This window comes from Ammospiza nelsoni, chromosome 13 (genome assembly GCF_027579445.1).
Source record: "Ammospiza nelsoni isolate bAmmNel1 chromosome 13, bAmmNel1.pri, whole genome shotgun sequence".
Classification (NCBI taxonomy): Eukaryota; Metazoa; Chordata; class Aves; order Passeriformes; family Passerellidae; genus Ammospiza; species Ammospiza nelsoni.
In genome coordinates this window covers 17755181-17776365 of record NC_080645.1, presented here as the reverse complement: position 1 = coordinate 17776365, position 21185 = coordinate 17755181, and the positions used below count along the sequence as shown (strand labels likewise).

Here is a 21185-nt window from a genome sequence, read left to right as displayed (position 1 = left end):
ATCAGATAAAGCCTCTTTCATTAACCTAGAGGGGAAAATTACTTGGAACAAAACTTGTAGCTTTTCTTGAGTCTGTCTTAGACAAGGCTCTGACTAATATCAGTGGGAGCTTTGGGTCAGAAGAAAGTAAAAGACTTACAGTACCATTATATAATTACAGGGTTTTGCCTCTCTCCAACAGCCAGGTGTATTCCTTAATTGCAAGGCAATTAGGCTATGGTCGCAGCTAATTAGCATCATACATCAGTAAAGCAATTAATGGCCATTTTGTGAAGTGCCTTGGATCATGGTATGGTTTACAGGTCCCCCAAGACTCAGGTTAGACTTAGGTAATGATGTCTCTGTTACCCATCTCCAAGCTCTCACTGTAGCCCAGGTAACCTGGCATGGAGGATTAGACCTCTGTGATTCAAGACATCAGGTCATCAGGGGATGTGATAAGCCAGCAAATTGTACAATTACAGGTTGTAATTTTTGTCCATGGAGGTCTGCACTTTATAAACACCACTGCTCATTAATAGGTTACCAGGGGAGCTGGGCTGATCCGTAGGGCAGCTCCTTCATTGAATGCAAAATCCCAATGACAGGAGTCTGTGACGCCAGCGAAGCTTCCTCCCCCACTGAATCTCTCACTCTGCTCTCCTCCTCACCAGCTTTCCTCCCTTCCTGTCTGCCTGGCTCTAGCTAACCAGATTTCTGTTCAGGATCATCTGAGAGAAATGGGGAAGGAAGCTGAACGTGGGGAGGTCTTCACATCCCTCAGCATCAGCCAAAATCAGCTTCAGTTTCTAAATCAATGCTAGAGGCACAAAGCTCCTGCTGCCACCCCTTTTCACTTGACGTATATTTCACCATAAAAAAGCAGTAACAAGAACAAGGCAGTAAATACTCAAGCAGTGCAAACTCACTCCTTGGGAAATGGGATAGGCTGAAGCAAGCTGGCCAGGGCTGGTCTCCAGTCATCATAGTCTGACCTGCAAAATGAACATTTTGTTAATGTTAACGTCACCAGGTTTTAAGTATGGTTTGCCAACAGCTAGTTCAAGGAGTTAAAAGCTTTTTACTGTGGGCACCAACAACCTTTCTGGTTTACTGAAGCACTCTCAAAATCTACAGTGACATTTCCCTTTCCATTTCCAGCACATTCTCCATTGAAGCACAATAAATCTGGTATTTACAGTGACCTCCAGAGAGGCCTTCTTTATGTCAACTTAAAGACATTTACTGTTTATGAAACCTGTTGACATTTAATCACTAAGTAATACTTTCATCTAAGTTGGTAGAGCAATTACCAGGCCACTGCTATTTAAAGCTCTCCTCTACATTTAACTGGAAATTTTCTTTGCTATAAGACATAAGCCCAAGAAAGCCCCAAATCCATTTCTGACACAAAGCCCAGACCCTGGCTCCCAGTGCCATTGGTAACAATGAGTACACACAGAAGTGAATCTCACAAGGGCTGAAGCACCTGGGGATATCTGTAGAAACAACCTAGAAGAGCCTGCCACCTCCTCTTAGTGCTGCTACCTTTTGGATTTCAGAGTTAAAAACCAGAGTATTGGCTGCAGCTTACTGGAAACTTGGCACAAAAGTGTGGTGTGTCTTTGGGAAGGAACAAGGTGTAATGTTCTCAAATGGACAGTATCTACTGATAGCATTACAGACAGACAACATATGCACAGGAACTGTTCCAAAAGAATGCAGTTTTCCAGAGGGAAACTTCTGGCTCAGAGAAATTGAAGATGGATGCATTTCCAAAAGTCTCATCCATCTTTTGAACCACAAAAACCAGAAATGTCCATAAACTAATACCACACATGATGTTGGACAATCCACAAAGATGTGTTCACAAAAAAAAGAAAATTTAAATGCATGAGTAGGGTACTCATAAGAAGCAACATGCAGAGAAGCTTTACCTGAATGGAGAATTATGATGTAAAAACCAACCAGGGAAGCAGTTATCTTTTGCTCAAGAGCAGTGTGAGTTCAGGTTACAAAAATGTGTGCTATGTCATGCAAGCAACCAACCCATGAGGACCACTGAAAGTGGTTTAGTGCATTAAAAGCCAGAAGAGCACATGTGAAGTTAAAGTAATCCAAAAAAGAAACCTCGTGCCCATGTCAGTTGTGCTGGAAGCCACTGAACCTAATTTTCTCCTACATGAAAAATTCTGTTCTCAGGTCTAAAGTAGAGCCAGCTCTGAGACAAGGGGTGTCTCACAAACCTGAAGTGAGTGTGAGTCAGTGGCAGCAAGAGCCCTTTGTGATCCCCTATTCATCAGGTTCTTTCCAGAGACAAAAAGTCCCTCACCTGCTTAGCCACTGAACAAATAAGGAAGATGATCAACTCTGTTTAATGTCTCAGAACAACAGCAAGACACGAAGCAGGACTTCATTACAGGGGTTGTTTTTCCATTTAGTCAGTGTAAAGTGAATATCATGACACACCTGAGGATGGGGCTTGTCACATAAACTGAAATTATGCAAGGAAACCTCTGACACAGCATCTCCAGGATGAGCTTTCTGGGTTCTTTCAACAAAGCTTTGATTAATTAAAGCTATCTATGAGATTATTCTTTGTTTCTGACCCACAGACACATTGAATGGGTTGGTGACACAGAATTCTGGCCTGTGTTCAGGTTCAGCTCAAAATCTCTTGTTAAAACACCAGGTCTCAGTAGGAGACAGCTGATGTCACCTTTCTGTAGCTGCAGCCCTGAGAAGTGCCACAGGTCTCACCATGTTTGTCAGGTGTGAGAACACAGTTCAGACATTTTGTGTTATTTAAATATGCACACCCTTTAGAAACTCCTAGCTGATTTTATTCTAAAAACAAAACATTTTTATTGGTAGATACAAACAGTACTAAAAGCAGATTTTTTGAGCAGGGGAGACTCAGAAGTCAAAAAGCTGAGTTAGAAAATCCAGAGGTGCTAAAGGTGCTTCACATCACATGAGATACACCACCTACAAATCTTTTCTAACAGAAAGTTAACAGCTGAGAGCCACTTTGAGGCTTAGCTCCTGTGACATCTCAGGCTAAGTGTTACACCACTGAAGCTGCTTCTTGAGCAATCCGGAGAGCTGTGATTACTAATAATATGAACAAATCAATTTTTCATGGCTGAGCTTCAAAGGAGTAAGAGTAAGAAAAAAATTGTTTTGGAATGAAACTGCAGACAGAATGGGACAGTGTCACTGGCTTTTCTCAGAGCTGGGGAGCAGGGCAGGTCTGTGACAGGGCAGAGAAAAGAAATCAGTCTGCTTCCCCAGCAGGAGGAGGAAGAAAGAAAGGAAGGAAGGAAATCATCTCCTATTGAAATATATAAAATTTGGTCGCATGAGTGGGACCTGAACATAAAATCTGCACAGCCTGTAATCCCTTCAATGTGAGCTAGGAAACATGAAACAAACACAGCACAAGAATAAAACTAAACTACTTATTAAAAGCCTACAGTGTTTCTCCTCCTCCCACCTATTCCCTTTTCAAAAACATTTTCCTTCTGTCTGTGCTCATCTCATCTGCACTCTTCTTTCAGTTCAGACAGTTGCTTTTTCTTTTTTTTTCCTTTTTCTTTTTTTTCAATCCATTCAAAGCTCTAACACAAGACAAGTGTTTGAAGCAGGGAAAGAAAGGGAGATGGATTAGTTCTGGCTGCAGTGAACAACCACTGCAACGAGCCAGACAAAGAGGCTGGGCCAGGAGAAGGAGGGAGATCCTGGGACAGCCTGGGACAAACTCCCTTCCCAGCTCTCCCAAGGCTGCTGGGCTCAACACTCATCACACAGCCCAATTCCCAGGACTGGCCTGATAAAAGGGGGAGAATGGCTCCCTGGCTCTGATTTTTGCAGGATTTGCAGTTCTAGGTGAGCAGCCAGGCTGCAGCCCGACCTGGGGGCGCCCAGGTGACAGAGCAGAGCCATCACCTGCCACTGCACACAGCCTCCCTGACCCTGTCCCAGGGGACTGCCCAGGACACAGAACAACCATATTAATGAAATAATCCCCCACTGCAGTGACTTTGCCTCTGGGCCATCATCGCTCCTGGCCTGCCAACATAATACATTTTCCTTCCCCGGGATCACCTTTCACCAAAATGAAAACCTGCCCGCGCGTCATGTGCGGCACAAACAATCCAAAACACACGAGCAGCCCGGGGCAACCTCGATAAACATGACACAGGATAATCCACTTGGGATATTCAGAGCATGCCACTGACCTATTGGGGAATGCAGAGCAGCCAGGGGAAGCTCCAGTGGGTGCTCGTGTTTGGAAAGCTGTGGCTCTCATCTCTGAGACACTGCAAGCCCCAGGTCCTTGGGGTTTGGGGGTAGTGAAGAGACAAGAGCAACTACTTGGAAGCAGCTTGTTCTCCAGACTGAGCAGATTGACAAGGTAACCTCTGTTTATCAGATAATATGACCATACCCCAGACATGATCCCTTCTTCCCTTGATTTTAGGTTCAATTCCCTGAATTGCATGACATCAAGTTTAGCTCAGGGTGTCAGGACAGGCTGAGAAAAAGCCTCTTCACACCCCTTGTCAATACAAGGCACAAACCTGCTATCTGCAAAAGAGTGAGGTGCCTTTTCATGCTCAGCCTTCTTATGAGATGGACTTGCTTGGCTTTTTCTAAAGAAGAAAATTCAGCACCATTGAAAGACCCTAGAAAGGTTCTGCCCTGACTGCTAAGAACAGAAATGGGCTGCACTGCTCACAGTTGGCATGGAAGCACCAGGAAACAGCAACACAAGGTTGCCCAAAACAGGTTGTGACACTGGCCCCAGAGAGGGGTACAAGTGTCTGGACATCTGGACAGACCCTTGCCACTGGAGGCAGCCATGGAAACAAAAAATAACACAGACAAAGGGTAACAGTTTATGATACAACACCAACAGAGCCTCCCCAAGAGGGGTCTGTTCCCACAACCAATTGACCTAGATTTCACTGCAGACAGTTTAAATGTGTCCCATCCCCTGGAACCAGTGGGATCCTCCAGGTGAAAGAAAACTTTGAAGTTCTCCAGCCCAAGGAGCGGACACACAGCCCCTTCTACTGCAACTTTGTTTAACCATGGTTGTCCAAGCACAAGTCTGGCTGTACAAGACATTCCCAAATGCATGAAAACATTAACATGCAAACAGGAGCTGGGCAATGCTGAGCCATTCTCAAAGCCTCTAATTTAATATGATGAACAGAAAATTTTCAGTTAATTTAGTGCATTTTCTACACACAAGTTCAAGACTTGTAGCACTCAGGAGGCACCGTCTGGTGTCAGTAACACTATCAGAGTCCAGAAGGAGTTACAGAATATTGACACAGAAGTTTGATCCACTTTTGAGTGCAGGACCAAAACACTATGTTACCCTAGAGACTGTGTCTCCTTTAAAATCTGCCCAGACTTTGGGTCATCTGCCAGCATCTTCAAAATCACGATTTTCTATTTTCCTTTAGTACACAACAGTTGTGTTTTGTTACTCAACTACATCAGAAAAAAGGTCAAAGATGTTCTAGGTGCTGTAAGAGCCCCACAGACAAACTTTCCAAACTGCCCTTTTAGCTTTCTGTGCAAAAAGTGAAGCATTACAGTGATTGTTAAATCAGATCTTCATCAATATTAGAAGTGAGGGTTTCCCCCAAAAAGCAAGCACTGTGTAAGAGTCAGGTGAACAATCAAATGTCCTCTGTTGAAGCTACTGTTGAGAATTCTTATTTGCTAGACTTCCAATAATTAAAATTTGCTTAAATAAATTACTCCCTGCTGCCCTAAGTTAATTATGTAAAAAAGATATCATTGCTGGTGACTCTCCTGTTTTGATGATGATACTGAGTCAGACACCTAAAAGAACAATCAAACTCAATGCTAAGCAACTTATTTATGTTTGGCTTACCATTGTTACTAATAAGAACATTATTTTACTGAAAGCCCGCTGAGAGCTCAGCTCCTGGATAGCAGTTGTTTTATAATTAATGTTTTCTTCCTACTGGCATGTTCTTCAACTCTCTTTCTTCATATTCTCACATTTTCAAAGTACAGTAATAGTATTTCATGCAACAGAAACCCTTTGTTCAGGAAGAGTCAGAGCATGAAAGTAATCAGCATCACAACAGCATTATCTTCTATTTTGGGTAATAACTACAAGTCCTTTTAAAATGCTTTTCCATCACTGGTTTCAGCATTTAAAAAAAAACAATATTGAAAATCTTTACCTGTATTTTACAAATAAGGAAAATTAGGCACCTAAAAGTGACTTATCTGAGACCTCCCAGTGAGCCAGTGGCAGAATGAGGAGCAAGCAGATTCTGGATTACTGCTTCCAGGCACCCAAAAAATCAGGGGACGAACAGGAATGGAAGGGAACTCCAATGAGTGGAGCTGCAGCCAGAGCTCTGCCTTAGGAGCTGCCCTGTATTCTCACAGGCTGTGATTTCCCAGGCAGGGTGTGGGCTCTGGCAGGGCACTCCGAGGAGAGCTGCACCAGTTTTGTGTTTTCACTGGTCCCTCACTGTGCACATCCTCTGGAATTTTCACCTTTCAGATCCCTCCTGTACAAGCAGAAAAAGGGCCCAAAGCTGCCCCACACCTACAACACCTCTAACAGTAACACATTCCCATTTTCACTGCTGCTGTTGAACAACTTGATTTTTAAAAAGACAGGAAATGCACCCAAAAAATAGATTATTTTAAGATACAGAGTGAAATGAATTCTTTGCATAGCAAATTCAATGGGAATTGGGAGCTGGCACATCGAATGTTTAAAAGTGGAGAGACTGTGAGGAAGAACATGCCCATTTGTGAATTTGTTTATAAGTGTGTGTCAGCTGCATGATGAAACCAAAACCGTCAATGCTTAGTGAGTCAGCATCCAAACCAGCATCAGGACTGGGAGAGTGCTCAGTGTTTATGGAAAACAGGGAGAGTCAAGGGGACAGGAATAAATACACGACGTGTTTGATGGAGCACCTGGGTGAGTGCAGACTCAAAAGCCCCCAGATGAAGCAAACCCAGATGCTGTGCTTTTTTTAATGCAATCATTTTTAAAGGCAGAAGAACCTAGGCCACGGGGAAAAAAAAAATATACAAAATCAGCCTTCACAGCAGCTTCCTGCTCAAGGATCTAATGGGAACAGTATCTGGTATTCACTCGAACTGTCCTCAGTTTTGAATGAGTGCTTAAGTAATTGCAAGTCAGCTGTGTAGTGAGTGGAAGAGTGATGCTGCAAATTTGTACCATGTATTTTGAAAAATAATGAAAATGTGGGACAAAAACCTTCACAAAATCATCCACCACAGCAGTTTGACTTCATTTTATTCCTTGGGAATGTACCAAACAAATGCACATCCCTAGATGTGCATTTGTGCACAGTGTAGGCATATGCTAATGGCTTACAGCAGAGTCCAGATTTCACCCATGTCTTGGATTCTAGAAAGTTCAACTATAACTTCATTAGGCCTTACACTGTTTAAAAATAATTAATGTAGAAGTTTAACAGTTTGCCACAAAACATACTGCAACTCAGTATCAGAGTTAATTGTCAAAGTCCACAAAGTTGTTTTACTGCACTTCTACTACAAGCTCCTATTCTGCAGTCCACTATTTCTGTTATTCCTTTTCATTCATTCCTCCAGAGAAAACCAAGCTTTTCCTGAAGAACATTCTCCTTTGTATTTAAGATATATTTAAGATATTCAGGAGATCTGCCTGCCAGGAACCACCTTGCCACCATTTTGTGGTGGAAAGACTATTTGAACACCTGGGGCCTAATACAGGTCTACTGTTCCAAAGCAACAGGACAGAGACTCCACTCTAATACAAGCAAATCTGAGTAAGTCATAAAACTTCTACAAGCACAAGAAGGGAGAATAAGTGAAAAACAATGACAATATCCAACTCCTGCTAACATCAGGGCAGTGGTGCTGCCTATCACTGCACAAGCACTGAACCTACCACAGACCTGCCTTTTCTAGTTCTGTCTCAGGCAATCCCAAGAGCCCTGGAGGAGACAAATGGGTTTTCTTTATTTATTTTTGGTGGGCAAGAACAAAAACAGAAACCACTGGCACCAACATCCCGTCTTCTGTAAAATGCCTGAGGCTCAATGTACAAATAAGCTTTCCATTTTCATCTTCCTACTGCTATTTTTAGAACATCTTGGCAGTGCCAGATGCCTCTTTCAAAGGCTGGACTCTCCAGAGCTGGAGTTAAGATTTACAGCCACGTGCTGGCTCACCACAGATGTTGTGAAGACAACAGGCCTGTGGGAAAAGCTCCCCCCCCTCAGCATTGTTAGGATGACATTGTTGTAAAAGCTGCTCAGAACAGTCACTCACAGCATCTTGAGGATCTCCACGTAGCAGCCCAGGATCCTGTCAGCCTGGGGGCTCAGCTCGATGCTGATGGTGCTGCAGGTGGGGCTGACCATCAGGCAGTCGATGAGGTTGGGCTCGCTGTCGTTGCCAACGCCGGCCGTCATCTTCTGGTTGGCCGTGTTGTTGCGCTCCACCTCCACGTGGATCTCGTTGGAGGTGACAATGACTGGTTTGAGGCGGGATTCAGTCAGGGTGGCCTCCTGAGAGACCAGGTCAGGGCTCGTGTGGAGAAGGCGGAGGGGGAGGTTGGGCTTTCGGTCGCACTGCTGCTGGCAGCCGTTCCGAATTTCCTTCAGGCTTGGCGAGTTGTCCCGACTGGATTTCAGAAAGAAACAAATCATTTCAGTAGGCAGACATACCAGCAGGGAGCAGGAGAGAGAGTGCAACACTGAAAAGCCACAATTTTTTGCAATTTCCCACTACATTTCACCCCAGCCCAGCGGATGGCTTTCCTCTGTGCAATCAGATTACTGAAATCAATTAAAAACATTAAAAGGCTCCAATAAGACTGTTCTGCAGCCCCTGTCTGACAAAGACTTGAGCTTTTCATTACTCCAATTGACAGACCAGTTTAGTCTAAAGGTGAACTTTCCTGTCCAAGTTGTGCAAAGCTGTAACAGAATCCATGCCCAAGTATGTATCTGGCTATAGTACATGCCCAGACATTTGTCTGCAGCCCTGGTGTCTGGAATTTGTGTTGGACACTGAGCAGCCTCTGTCCGTGCTCTACCATGAGGAAAGTCAGATAGGCATAAACAAACAGGAAACCTAGCAGAGGGGAACCCTCACTGTCTACTGGAAACCGGCTCGTGTGTCAAGAACTGCGGCGTGTGAGGAATCAGATTTTCCACAATAACCGAGACAGAGTTGTGAAACCAGCTCGAGTTCAAAGCTGCAGATACACAGGGATTTACACACAACCCCTTCTTCAAGGTCTCACCCCTGCCCTTCCTCACTCCCTTGGTGAGTACCAGGGAAGGAAGGTTCAGCTTCTCTCAGGTTTTCCAGCACACCCATCTCACACTGATCCTGTTTGTGAAGAACACGTGGCCAGCTGGGGATTCACACTGACCTGTTGATGAATTCCTCGTAACAGGAATAAATGGCAGCTAAGCAGACAGCTACAAGATTTGGCAGGACCCTGGGATGTGGGCATTGTCCTGTTGGACCATGCATGCTGGAAAACAAAAAATAAGATGATCTCATTGTGAAGAAGGTTTCTGTGGGCAAAACCAGTCAGGCAGAATGAGGTGACAGACCTGAAAAGGCATCCTTGGGGGATCTTCAGAAGGGCCATAACAGAGAGATACTTTAACCCTCTACATCCAATGGCCCTACTTATGAACAAGGTAAGCTGAATCATCAATTTAATTGATGTGGTATCCCTAAAGTCCTCCCAAAATCTCACACTTGAGTGAGCGTAAGCTTGAAAGTTAATTTGAATTATTCTGCAGAGGCTTTGAGTCTAAATGTATATGAAGAATACATGCAGTGTGGAAGTAGGCAGAAAACCCCAGACCTATCTGAGAACTAGCATTTTGAAAAAGCGACTTCAGCAACACTGCTGGATGGACCTGATTAATTTGCTTTGATTTGCTGTTTGCCAGTACGAAAGAGCACCAGCTACTGTTAACAGTGAGGGTTGGGAGAAGGAACACACCAAAGCATGGACACAGGATTGGAAATATACCATAAATGAAATGTAACTAACCTGTGAATGAACTTCTTCACCACCTCCATTCCAGCATTCAGCTCATTCAAAGACAGAATGTACTCCTGAGTAAAGAGCCGCAACCGAGGGCACTTCCCAAAATCCTGCCCAAGAAGGAGAGACTCGGTGAAGATGTACATCAAAACTGTGGGTTTTCAAAAGAAGCCAGCTCAAACACAACTGAATTCACACTGCTATTATGCTGACAAGCTTCAGGAGAAAAGCATCTCTGCACAATGAAATAATGTTCTTCCCACTAATAATGACAGCGTTTCCAATCTTTTCTTTGTACCCACTTTGAAAACAAAGTTCTGTATAATGAAACAAACAACTAAAAACTAAAAAAACCTCACCTATACTTACATTTGTTTTGCACTTTTCACTTAGTATTTTGAATTTTGAAATACATTTTTTGTTTGGTGCTTTGCTTCCACCCCTAACTGCAGTTTTTTAGAAATAAAACTCAAACAATATTGTATTTCCATGTCTGGCATGAATATCTATTCTGGTTTTAGAGAAAATAATTTTGACACGCTATCAATAAGCAATCAAGTACAAAACCAGAGATCAGTTTTTTCTCCATGGATTTTACTCCAGCTATGCTGTGAATTTGACAGGTGAACTCAAGAGTCACTTTCTTTAAATCCTGCAGTCAGAGAGGCACCTGCTAACTGAAATCCTGCATCTCCTCACATCACCTGCTATTTTTAGATGTGAAAGGAGTAAATTCTGCTGTCTGGAGAGTGTTATTCCACAGCACATTTCCTCACATTTACACAGGTGTAACCTTATTACACAGGTGTTGCAGAACTACAGAGCTGAATTTCCAAGGGGGGAACAAGGTCCACTGAGGACAAACAAACACTCCCAGCTATTCCTCCACCAGCTGCCTGTGGATGTTATCCTAGAAAAAATACATGGCAGCTGAAATGTTAAAGAAATGCCACAAATGGTAATGAACTAGTGGTGGTCTGTAAAAGGGATGATAACCCCCCAGAGCACTGAAACCTTCTGTTAGCTCATTTTGGTTTCAGGCACTTCTGTAGCACAACCTGTATTAATACCTGGTAGGTTTTTGACCAAAAACTTGAAAACAAGCTCAGACTGAACAATGTTTCCTTCAAGCCCTAAATGTCACTGCTGGTACTGAATGGCTGCCTGGTAACCTCACCCAGCAAAGGGACTGTGGGCAATTCCACATCATTACAATTAGCATCATTAAACTTTTAACAGCTCCTTCTGGCAACCTGATCCAAGAGCAGGAGACCATGTGTGCTTCACAGAACATTTGATTAATTTCATGAACATGCCACGCAAGATAACTTTTGCAATTGCAATTTGCTTATGAAAGTTTTCAGCCTGTCCAGGTGTCCTAACTGAAGTTGGAATCAAAGTCCAAGAGATCATAAAGAGGATGTCATCACTGACCTCTGTAAAATAAAATTTAATATAATGCCCTGTCACATACCAAGCACAGAACAATACACATCACCAATACTGTTTGCTCAAAAAAATAAAAATAAAAAAAAGAGAAGGGTTTATATTCATATAAACATTTTGGCTCAGCCTACAAACAGCTAAAACCCCAAGGTTTGGGAAGCTGCTGAGCACTCCTCAAATAACTCAGCACACAACTGTCTCCACTCCTCCAGTATTATCACCAAAACAAAAACCTATCCTGGTTCTTTTGAGATGTTTAAATCAGAGATAAATCAGACACTCTTTCCCCATTCTATAGGTAGAAAACTGTGGAGCAAAACTTGTTGGGAATTTTCAAAGGCCACATAACAAACTGGAGGCAAAGGTGGGAAGAGCCAGCTCAGTCTCTGCCCCAGGGACTGCACGGGGCCTCCTCAGGGGATGGAGTTTAGTGTCCCCCTGAAGAATAACTTTATTTATGTGCACACACACACACACATTCTCTAAAGCACTATTCAGTACAGAAGTCCCCAGAGAGTGGTAAAGTGCCCAAATCCACTCCAATTAATACCTGACACCATAAATTCTCCAACTACACACTGCGGTGCAGACATGTTGATTTTCAATCTGCAAATGTTAAGTATGGTAAATATACCCAATTCTCTGAAGCTAACCAAATACAAGCATTACACTATGCATTTAGATTTTATTTGAGACCCGTCAAGAGCTCTGGATGCTTTAAAAAAATCAGTCTAGTTTCCAAGAATAACATTTACAGAATATTTCACTGAACACTACAGAATATTCAAAAATGTTTACATGTCTGCACAGTGCTGGCACAGAGCCAGGAATATGACCTTTTTGCCATCTTGGGCTCTCTACCTAGTTCTGTAAACTCGGGGAGTTAAATAATGTGATTGGAAAAATAAGAAATATGAACTGTTTTCTACTGGTTCATGCTAATCACAGCATGATAACAGATGGTCTCTAAAATTATATGTTAGTGAAAAGAAGTTGATTATGAAGTTACAGAGGTTCATCCTTGAGATCACAGCCAAACCAACTGCCTTAAATATTTTAGTTTACTTATTTGTTATTCTTTGCCACTGCATTGTGAAGTAAGATTTCTTCACGTAACTTAAAAATATTGGCAGGAAACTTAATATGCCACAAAAGCTGGAGAGCTGGTAAATACCCCAGATACTAATAACTCTATTAGGAAAGGAATATGGATCATGTAAGAACATTTTCAGAGTTTGGGGGAGGGGAATCTGGTCTACAGGGTGGAAAGCAAAGCAGGGCATTTATTTCAAATACTGACAAGGAATTGATCAGCAATGAGAAGAGAGAAAGTCTGGGTAAGAACAGCCATAAAAGGACAGAGTACCTAAATCCTGTAATGAGAAGGAAGAATAGCAGTAGAAAAGCAGTAGAAAAGTATAAGGATATTCAGGAAACCAAAGTAAGAACTTGCTGGACACGGCCTAAACAAAAATGGAAACCAAGAGGGCTGGTGGTGTCTTACAGAAAAAGTGTTGAGGGCTCAGCTCAAAATGAACAAAGTCCTCATTCTGTTTTTGTTATTTATTTGATTTTAAACTGTTTTGACTGCAAGGATGGCATGCAGGGAATAAATAAGGAGCCAAGGGCCAGGTGGGAAAGAGCTGGAGCTGCATATGCTGCCAAAAGAAACATCCTTCAAAGCATGGCTTTGCTCAGATGCTTTTGAGGATCCCACAGAAAGCTTGCTAGCTCTGCACTGATGAAGTGACACACAATTACACACAGCACTCACACTTTGGGGGGCAGATTTAGATACAACAGGCATGACAGGCAGAGGATCAGAGAAGGGGTGGCAGTCAAACCTCCCCAGACTGCTGGAGCCCCCCTGAGCACTCACCATGTTGTGTTTGAGGATCCTCTGCACCACCGGGGTGAACACCTCGATCACCACCATGGACCGCGGGCGCTCTCGGCAGTGCTGCAAGGAGCAACAGGACATGCTGTGAGCTGCAGGAACCCCGGGGATGGGCACCCCCTGGCTCCACACCCAGGCATGGATTACCCCAAGATTAGCAAGATTCAGGGGCTAAATTAATCTTTCCTGAGATTAAGGCACTCGTAACGCTGCTCGTTCCTATGGATTTGCTGGCATCCAGTAGAAGATTCCCATGGGAGCTCACAAACTGCAAATTCCCTTCCTTTTCCCCCATCCTTCCCAAAAGTCACTGCAAAGTACCATTTTGGGGTCTTATTGCCAACAGTTTTAAAAGGAAAGAGGCTGGGGGTAGGAAGATATGACCACACAGGCACTGTAATGCCACAAACCTCCTTTCTTGGGGATCCAGCCTGAAAACCTGTGGTGGATCTTGGGAGGTACCAACAACCCACTCTCCCATCACAGGATGAAATATATAATCATAATAATATATCAGACAGAGTCATTTAGGTTGGGAAAGACTTCTGAAAGTCATCTGGTCCAACCTCCTGCTCAAGAAAGGGCCGATTTTGAAGATAAATTCTCCTTCTCAGTACCCTGTCCACTTCTGTTCTGGGAAGTCCATAACCTGTTTCCCTTCCTTCAACTATACACATCCAAATTGCACACATTTACAGACAACTGGGTGCCCATCTCTGGGAAAGATCAAAAAATCCCAAATCAGGAATAAAAATGCATCAAGTCTGAGGCTACTGATGACCTAAGAGTGCTTATAAAAATGCAAGACTCATTTCTTGCATTTTCTGTAGGAAGAAGCAGCTGACGAATAACTCTGGATGGGAATTACAAGCAGCATCCAGAATGTTTGACAAATCCATACCCAGTCATCAGCAAGCAAATCCAAGCAGACTCAAAACCGAGACACAAACAGGCCTTGAGGAACAGCAGTATTTTTAAATCCACAAGGTCTGCAATCCAAAGTACCCTGAAGTTTATGGATAAAGGATACAAAACGCAGCACAAGCATGGATTTACCAGAGAAGAGGATGAGTCCTTATGATCTTCCCACTGCCATTACCCATAAGGGCTGAGTTACACACACCTGAACACAGGGGCTGCAGTGATTTCTGCATTAGCTCAACACAGCATGCACTAGGAGACACCTCTTGTACCCAGACTGAGGTGTGGGAGTCTCAAAATTTTAACTCTCACACAGTATCAGGACAAAACACTCTTGATATACTAAGCATATGATGGTATTTATCATAATGGTGCTGTTCACCATTCCAGTATCATTGCTTGCTGACCAAAATCTGGGCAGGAGGTAAGAAGTTACAGAAAAAATACAACCCCCCACTCAAAGAACAGCAGCCATATACAACTATGAGATTTCAGAAAGCAAAGCTGTTCTGATACCTTGCAGAAGAATTCACAGAGGTCAGGAGGAGGATGGTTGTTTTCCAGCAAAGGTGCAATTGCCTTTAAAAAGAAAGGGAGAAAAGGGAGAAAAATTAAATTTCAAAGCAGCAAGTGAAGAAAGCATATTGCAGGGAAGTATTTTTCTTGGGGGCATAAAATCTCACTTTTAGAAAAGGATAAAAGCATCAAAAGATAAATTAGAGGTGGGCCATGTGTTTATTTTATAAGTAAGCTCAAGCATACCTCTGCTATGAATCCTCAGGAAAACTCTGCTTTTAACTACATCAGCGTAAATATGTAAAACAGGCAATGGAGTGCACTATTTATAATGGTTTAAATGGAAACGGGAGCAGAACTTTTTGCTTTAGGATGTAATAAAGCAAGGATGAATCTGGCTCACTTTTTCAGCTAGAACATCTCCCTAAAAGAAAAAAACTGAACACCACCACACACACATATCCTTTGTGAATGAGTTCAAGCACATTTTTTGTGAGAAAGAGCTCACTAAAAGCAACCTAGTACTGCTCTTACCTGGGAAGAACCTATTTATCAAAATCAAGCATCTAACTTTGTAAAAGCTGAGATCAACCATTCCTCTGTTGCTGCACAAACCAATGTGCTTATGCTGGGTAAACACATTGGAGGTCATACCTGCCACTGAGGGGGTAATGAACTTATGCTGCTGTTGCTTCCTTTGTAAACTAGAAAATGGTACCAGAATAACATATTCTATGTGGTGGTGCCTTCAGGCCTTTCCACTCTTCAGTTACAGGGATTCCCAGTACCCACTTCCATGTCAAACACTAAACACAGCAGCCAGGACATTCTGTATTAAGCAACTGAACACCAGATATTTTATCTGGATGGCACCTGGGATTTTACTAAGGCTTTGCTTTGGTTTTTGCTCTCCCTCTCATCTCCTTACTCAGCTCTGAGTCTGCTTGCAGCCGCTGTGTTTTCACAGAGGTCAAGATCAGTGTGAATTTTAACAACAAAACCCAAGCAAACCGCAAGGCTCTGTTTGGTTACATGTCAGAACTATGATACTCATTATCATGTGCAACTGGTCACTCCTCCTCCTCTGGTGGTGGCCCAGCCACAGGGGATTGAAAGAGAACACAACCCCATCCAGCTGGGAGAGCTCAGAACATCCTTGCTCCCCATCCAACACCTGAGCTCAAGATCTTTCCTGAACCCATCTTTGGGATTGTTTGCTTCAGGATGACAACAGAGACAGGCAGAGATCATGGTTCTGTGCTTCTGTGGTCAGTGTGGCAGACTGACAGGACCTTTCCAGGGTTCTCCTCATGAGTTACTGGCCAGAAGCAGCCGCCTTGTGCTGTGCCACCTTGTGCTGTGCCACGTTGGCCAGCCGTGGTGACACGTGTGTCCCATCCTGAGCAGGAGGGGATTGGCGGGGATATTGGGGTATTGATCTGCCCCAGCACCATCCCGGCAAGGAAAGCTGGTCCCATCTGCATGGCCAAGCACTGTGTACTTTCCACATGCTGCATAAACACACACTATTAGCAATTCTTTCCAGGAATAGCCCAGGTTATCTGGGTAATGGCAGTGAGCTCTGAATGCCCAGGAACTGCCAGCTCCTTAATGGCTTGGAATCAAACCTACACGAGGGCAGGAGAAGCCATCACCCAGAACAGAGCAAGAACAGAGCTGAAAGGACCTTTGGAGGCCACCAGGTTCACCTTCCCTGCTCACAGCAGGGCCCCCTCTCATATTTTATTTAAAAATCATTCTCGTAGTTGTAACTTGGTGCCTGAACTACCCTCAGCACTGGAGTTACATGGAAGTTATGGCAAAGAAAAGTAAATGCTACTTCAGAGATTTATGTCAGTGGTTGATTCCAGCTAGAAGGGCACCTTAAACAGCAGTTAAACACAATTAACACCTACTAGGAGCTACCTGCCACCTTGTCATTTTGCAGATAGAGTCACAGAGATGTGATACAATCAGGTGGTGGGGAGGCTCTAGATTAGATTACTGTGAAAATCTCCTGGAAATTGCCAGAAAATTAAATTAAATCACAGTGATGAGGAACCAAGTTCCACCTCTCTAATACTTTGTTTCACAAGCAGCAGAGCTGCATTTGATTCACTTATTTCTATGGCTAAATAAATGTGACCTACAAAAAAGAAAAAAAGTTGAAGAGGATATTTTTGAAAATAAGTTAGCAGGGAGTTAAACTGGAATGACACAAGAGCAATCCCTTGCTCACATCCCCTCAGCAATGGAGACATTCTGTATATGGTAGCATTAGCCCCTCAGGAAACTACTCAGCCTAAGGGTTTTATAGGGCACATCTGGAAATGATGGGATTGGACTATTTAAAGTACAGATACAGATATGGGTATTGCTGTGTAGCCTCCTAAGGAGGCCATTTGGAGAGACTGTTAACACTCAGCCTGCTGTGCTCTCTCACACAGGCTGATGAGAAAGCTTTATTGTCATTCATCTATGAAACAAGAATAGAGAAATGACAAAGCCACACAAAAAATAGACAAATGGTTTTCATTCCTGCCTAAGCTCAGCAGCATTGGTGGAAAGGCTTTCACATTTGCCCTACTTCACTGGGGCAGACAGGCACTGAGAGAACTGTTATCAAACAATATAGATTTGTCCTCAGCTTTTGACAGAAAGGTACTCACCACAATAATGCTCTCATGGTCTTGAGTGGTTAAGTTGTTGTTCTGAAAGAGTTGAATAGAAGAAAGATGAGTGAGCCAAGAGCACCCTTGAGCTGGTACATCAGCACACACAGTCCTCAGCTACCACCAGACACAAGAAGAAAGGCTCAATTGCTTATTTCCTGAATAAAAGCCATGGCATTAAAATCATTCTCCTAAAGGAAGTGGTACAGTGCCTGCTGTGAGGACTGGAGCAAGCCCTCATTGCTCCTTCAGCTCAGCACAAACACCAGGATGCCAGAGGTCTCAATCAGCTGAGAAAGTAAAGCCAGCAATACATTTCTTTAAAATGTTTTCTTAGGACAAGCTCTATGTCTTTAGAAAAATTATTAAAAGGATTGTTGTGCTGGGATTTTTTTGTGGCCAGTTTTCCCAAAATTCTTTCTTTGAACACAGTACCAGGAAAAGCCAATCAATTGACTGGAAGTCACCTATGCTACCACCTATGCAGAACAGTCTGCTCTGTGCTTTTCCAGCAGCATGATCCATCCAGAGGTTACAATGGTGTGAGTTGCTAAGATTTTTGACTACTGCAAGAAACAAGAGTGGACTTTTTGTACAATATCAAATCCTTCTGCTATCACATAGAATTAAGACAAGAAAAGCCTGCTTGGCATTACAATTCCTGTCCATGAAAAGTTAAATATTTGAAACAAATGTTATAGGAGAAAGATGAACAACTCTTTTCTTTATCAGAATTAATAAAAATAAAATAGCTACACAATTAATTTATTGGCGTGTGTATATATATTGATACAAAAATTACTGGTCAGGGAAGCAAGGCCAATGGAATAGAAGTCAAAGGGAGCTTTACCACTGACTCAGGGCATGAGTTAAACCCATGTAAATTTACCGTAGATAATTAAAAAACCAAAGAAACAAAAAACCAACCAACCACAAAAACCAAACCAACAAACACAAGATAAATGGGGCTTGTTTTGTTTCCAGAAATCCACATAAGATGGGTCAAATTTTCCCTCTCCCCAGCAAGTGCAAACTCCACTCAAGTGAGCAGAAGTCACGAGCAGACTCGCAGGCAGAATTTTGACAGCCCAAGTTAAAGTAAAACCCACCCCCAAACTTTTAACTGTTTGTCTGTCATGTGAGAGCAGCAGGAGCCCTGCTGAGGTACCTCTGAGAGCAGCTTGGAGACGATCTCCAGGGGTGCCTGGTGGATGGAGTCGTCCTGCAGCGGGGACGTCAGGGCCATGTCCACCAGCGTCCGGATCTCCTTCAGCACCACCTCCCAGCGGCTGGGGTTGCTCAGCACCTTCTTGTACTTGTAAATCTTCTTCTGCAAGACACGTCAGAGGCCACACTGACACCACCATAAACACCCTGAATGCAGCTGTGCTTCCCACTGCCCAAGGGGGCTGCTTTGTATGCTGAGTTTTGCCTTTTCTGGTGGCTGAAACACTGTACTTGAAATATTTAAATGAAAAATAAAACCTTTTATGTCTAAACCAGTTTCTTCTGTGGAAGCAATGAGAAACCATAATTCTTTTCATTTCAAAATGAGTTTTTTAACTCCAGAGCCTCTTTCTTTTCATCATCTCCTCTCACAAACACCTTCCTCAGGCTAACAACAGATACTTGCTATTTAATTGTTTCTAAAGCTTAAGTTCTTTTTGAGAGACTCATTAAGCAAGGGTAGAGAGAGGGAGGCCATCAAAACATCACACTTCTAGATCCTTTATTCTGAATATGAATTCACATTCATTTCAATTTTACCAAAGCAAAAAAAAAAAATCTCATAGACAGTCTTGAAGAAGCCTGAAAAGTCATGATGGCACCTTCCAGCTGTAAGAGAAGTCAACCTGTAAGTCACCAAATCTTCCACAGAACAGCATTTCCACCCTCAAGAACAGCATGCCTGATTGTCTAATCCCATGTGCCCCAGTTCCCTGCATGTCCCTGACCACGTCCAAGCTATTTCATCAACTGCCCCATCCACAGACCAGCTGGACAAGCAGAGGACAACTCTTACTCCTCAGCAGCCACGTGACGACAAACCACTGCAACAGAGGCTGCTTTATACTATGAAAAGCAATCTTTGGAGAAAGCCCACCCAAATTCCCAGAGGTGGCTTGGTGGCACTCTACAAGTTCAAGGAAATGATGATGAGGGTTCAAACATCACGTCTGAAAACAACATGAGGGGCACATGAGAGCCAGGAGGGGCTCCAAAGAGCGTGGAGGCAGTGCCAGAGGCAGGGAAGGAGCTCTGCACTGAGGGACAGCAACTGCCAGGACCCCAACTTGTGTTTAGTTCACATTCCCTTCCACTCCCCTCTCTGCATGAGCCTAGGATGTTGAGAAGTCTGCACACATGCTCAGGTTTATTTAACAGCACTGGTTGGGCACTCATGTTTACATGAAAACATCAGAGTTTTGCACTAAAAACGGATCTTACATTCCTCATCAGCATTTCCATGAAAATCACATAAACTGCCCATTTTGTGCAGCTCTGCAGATTCCAGCTGCACGTTTTGGGCTGTACACAAGTGTAACACTCTGCACAGGGCCCGTGTGCTCTGTCTGGCTGTGGAGCTCTGTGGCTCCTGGCATTTCCCCCGCGCTGGCCCAGGGCAGCCCAACAGGAACCATCTGAGCTCTCTGCTTATCAGCCACTTCCTTCCCAGCCTGGAGCAGATCTACTGCTCTGCAGCCAACAGGCACCTCTGAACCCCACCTGAAACACAGCAGAGGAGAACAATGCAGAAAAATGCAGATTTCATAGGCACTGGGTTTGTCAGCACTGTTAGAGCGGGGAGAGGAGAGTGGCACTAGGCTGACATGTCAAGGCTGATAAAGCAATCCAATTATCTTTTTAATTAAATTCATGCCAAGTACAAAAGCACATTGGCAGTCTAGTTCACACTTCCAATGCATTTTAAGCCACTGAAAAGCTGAAGGAACATAAAAACATGCTGCAGACATTATCAAATGTGGCTGGGATTTCAAAACTGCACAAAAATCTTTGTTCTTCTGAGCTCCTTGGGACAGAGAGAATCCAACAGTGATTTTAAGCTACCAGCACTACTTCTAGATCAGAGATTTCTTGGACTCTTTAGGAAACTTCAACCATAGAATTTAATTTCTCTTATTCATGTAGTGCCTTTATTTAGGGTCTTTTTGTTAGACTTACTCCAGCACTAAATTTAAAGTCACCCAGATGGTTTTTTAACTGGAAACAACTCCTTTCTGACTTATTAGACAGTTTTTAAACTGGAAGCAACTCCTTTCTGATTAATTGAGGACATTAAACCAAGCTGGCTCAAGAGATACCATTTCCAATGCTGAAACCTATTCCTTGGTCCTGCACTGTGAAGAAGTCAAAGCAGAATTAGAAGCTGACAAAACGTGGGGACAGGGGGAGGATGAGAGTTAGACCACTGGGTTCTTGCACCCCTGCCTCTCTGGGCTGCCCCTTTTTGGGTGAGTTACAACTCATTTTAGAGCAGCTCCTCCAGCCCAAGGGGAAGCTGCTGAAGGGAACTCTTGCCCAACAGGACACTGCTCAGACAACTCCACCACAAATATCCTTCTTTTGCTGTCAAATCCAGCCTTGCTTGGAGAGAGGGAGGAGGAAGGGAGGTTTTCTTTCCCTTTCAGAGATG

General features: G+C 43.4%; 1 protein-coding gene across 3 annotated transcripts in view; it reads right to left on the bottom strand.

Moving 5' to 3' along the window:
• The window catches only part of CMIP (c-Maf inducing protein), a 131325-nt gene that overhangs the window by 16683 nt on the left and 93457 nt on the right, over positions 1-21185 (bottom strand). For all 3 annotated transcript variants that reach the window (XM_059481403.1, XM_059481404.1, XM_059481405.1), the window contains 8 exons: positions 18699-18860; positions 17528-17569; positions 14859-14921; positions 13404-13484; positions 10085-10188; positions 9446-9550; positions 8335-8688; positions 909-974 (listed from right to left, as the gene is read on the bottom strand). In XM_059481403.1, the coding sequence (XP_059337386.1) occupies positions 909-974; positions 8335-8688; positions 9446-9550; positions 10085-10188; positions 13404-13484; positions 14859-14921; positions 17528-17569; positions 18699-18860 (977 nt within the window). The remainder of the gene's footprint in view (positions 1-908; positions 975-8334; positions 8689-9445; positions 9551-10084; positions 10189-13403; positions 13485-14858; positions 14922-17527; positions 17570-18698; positions 18861-21185) is intronic.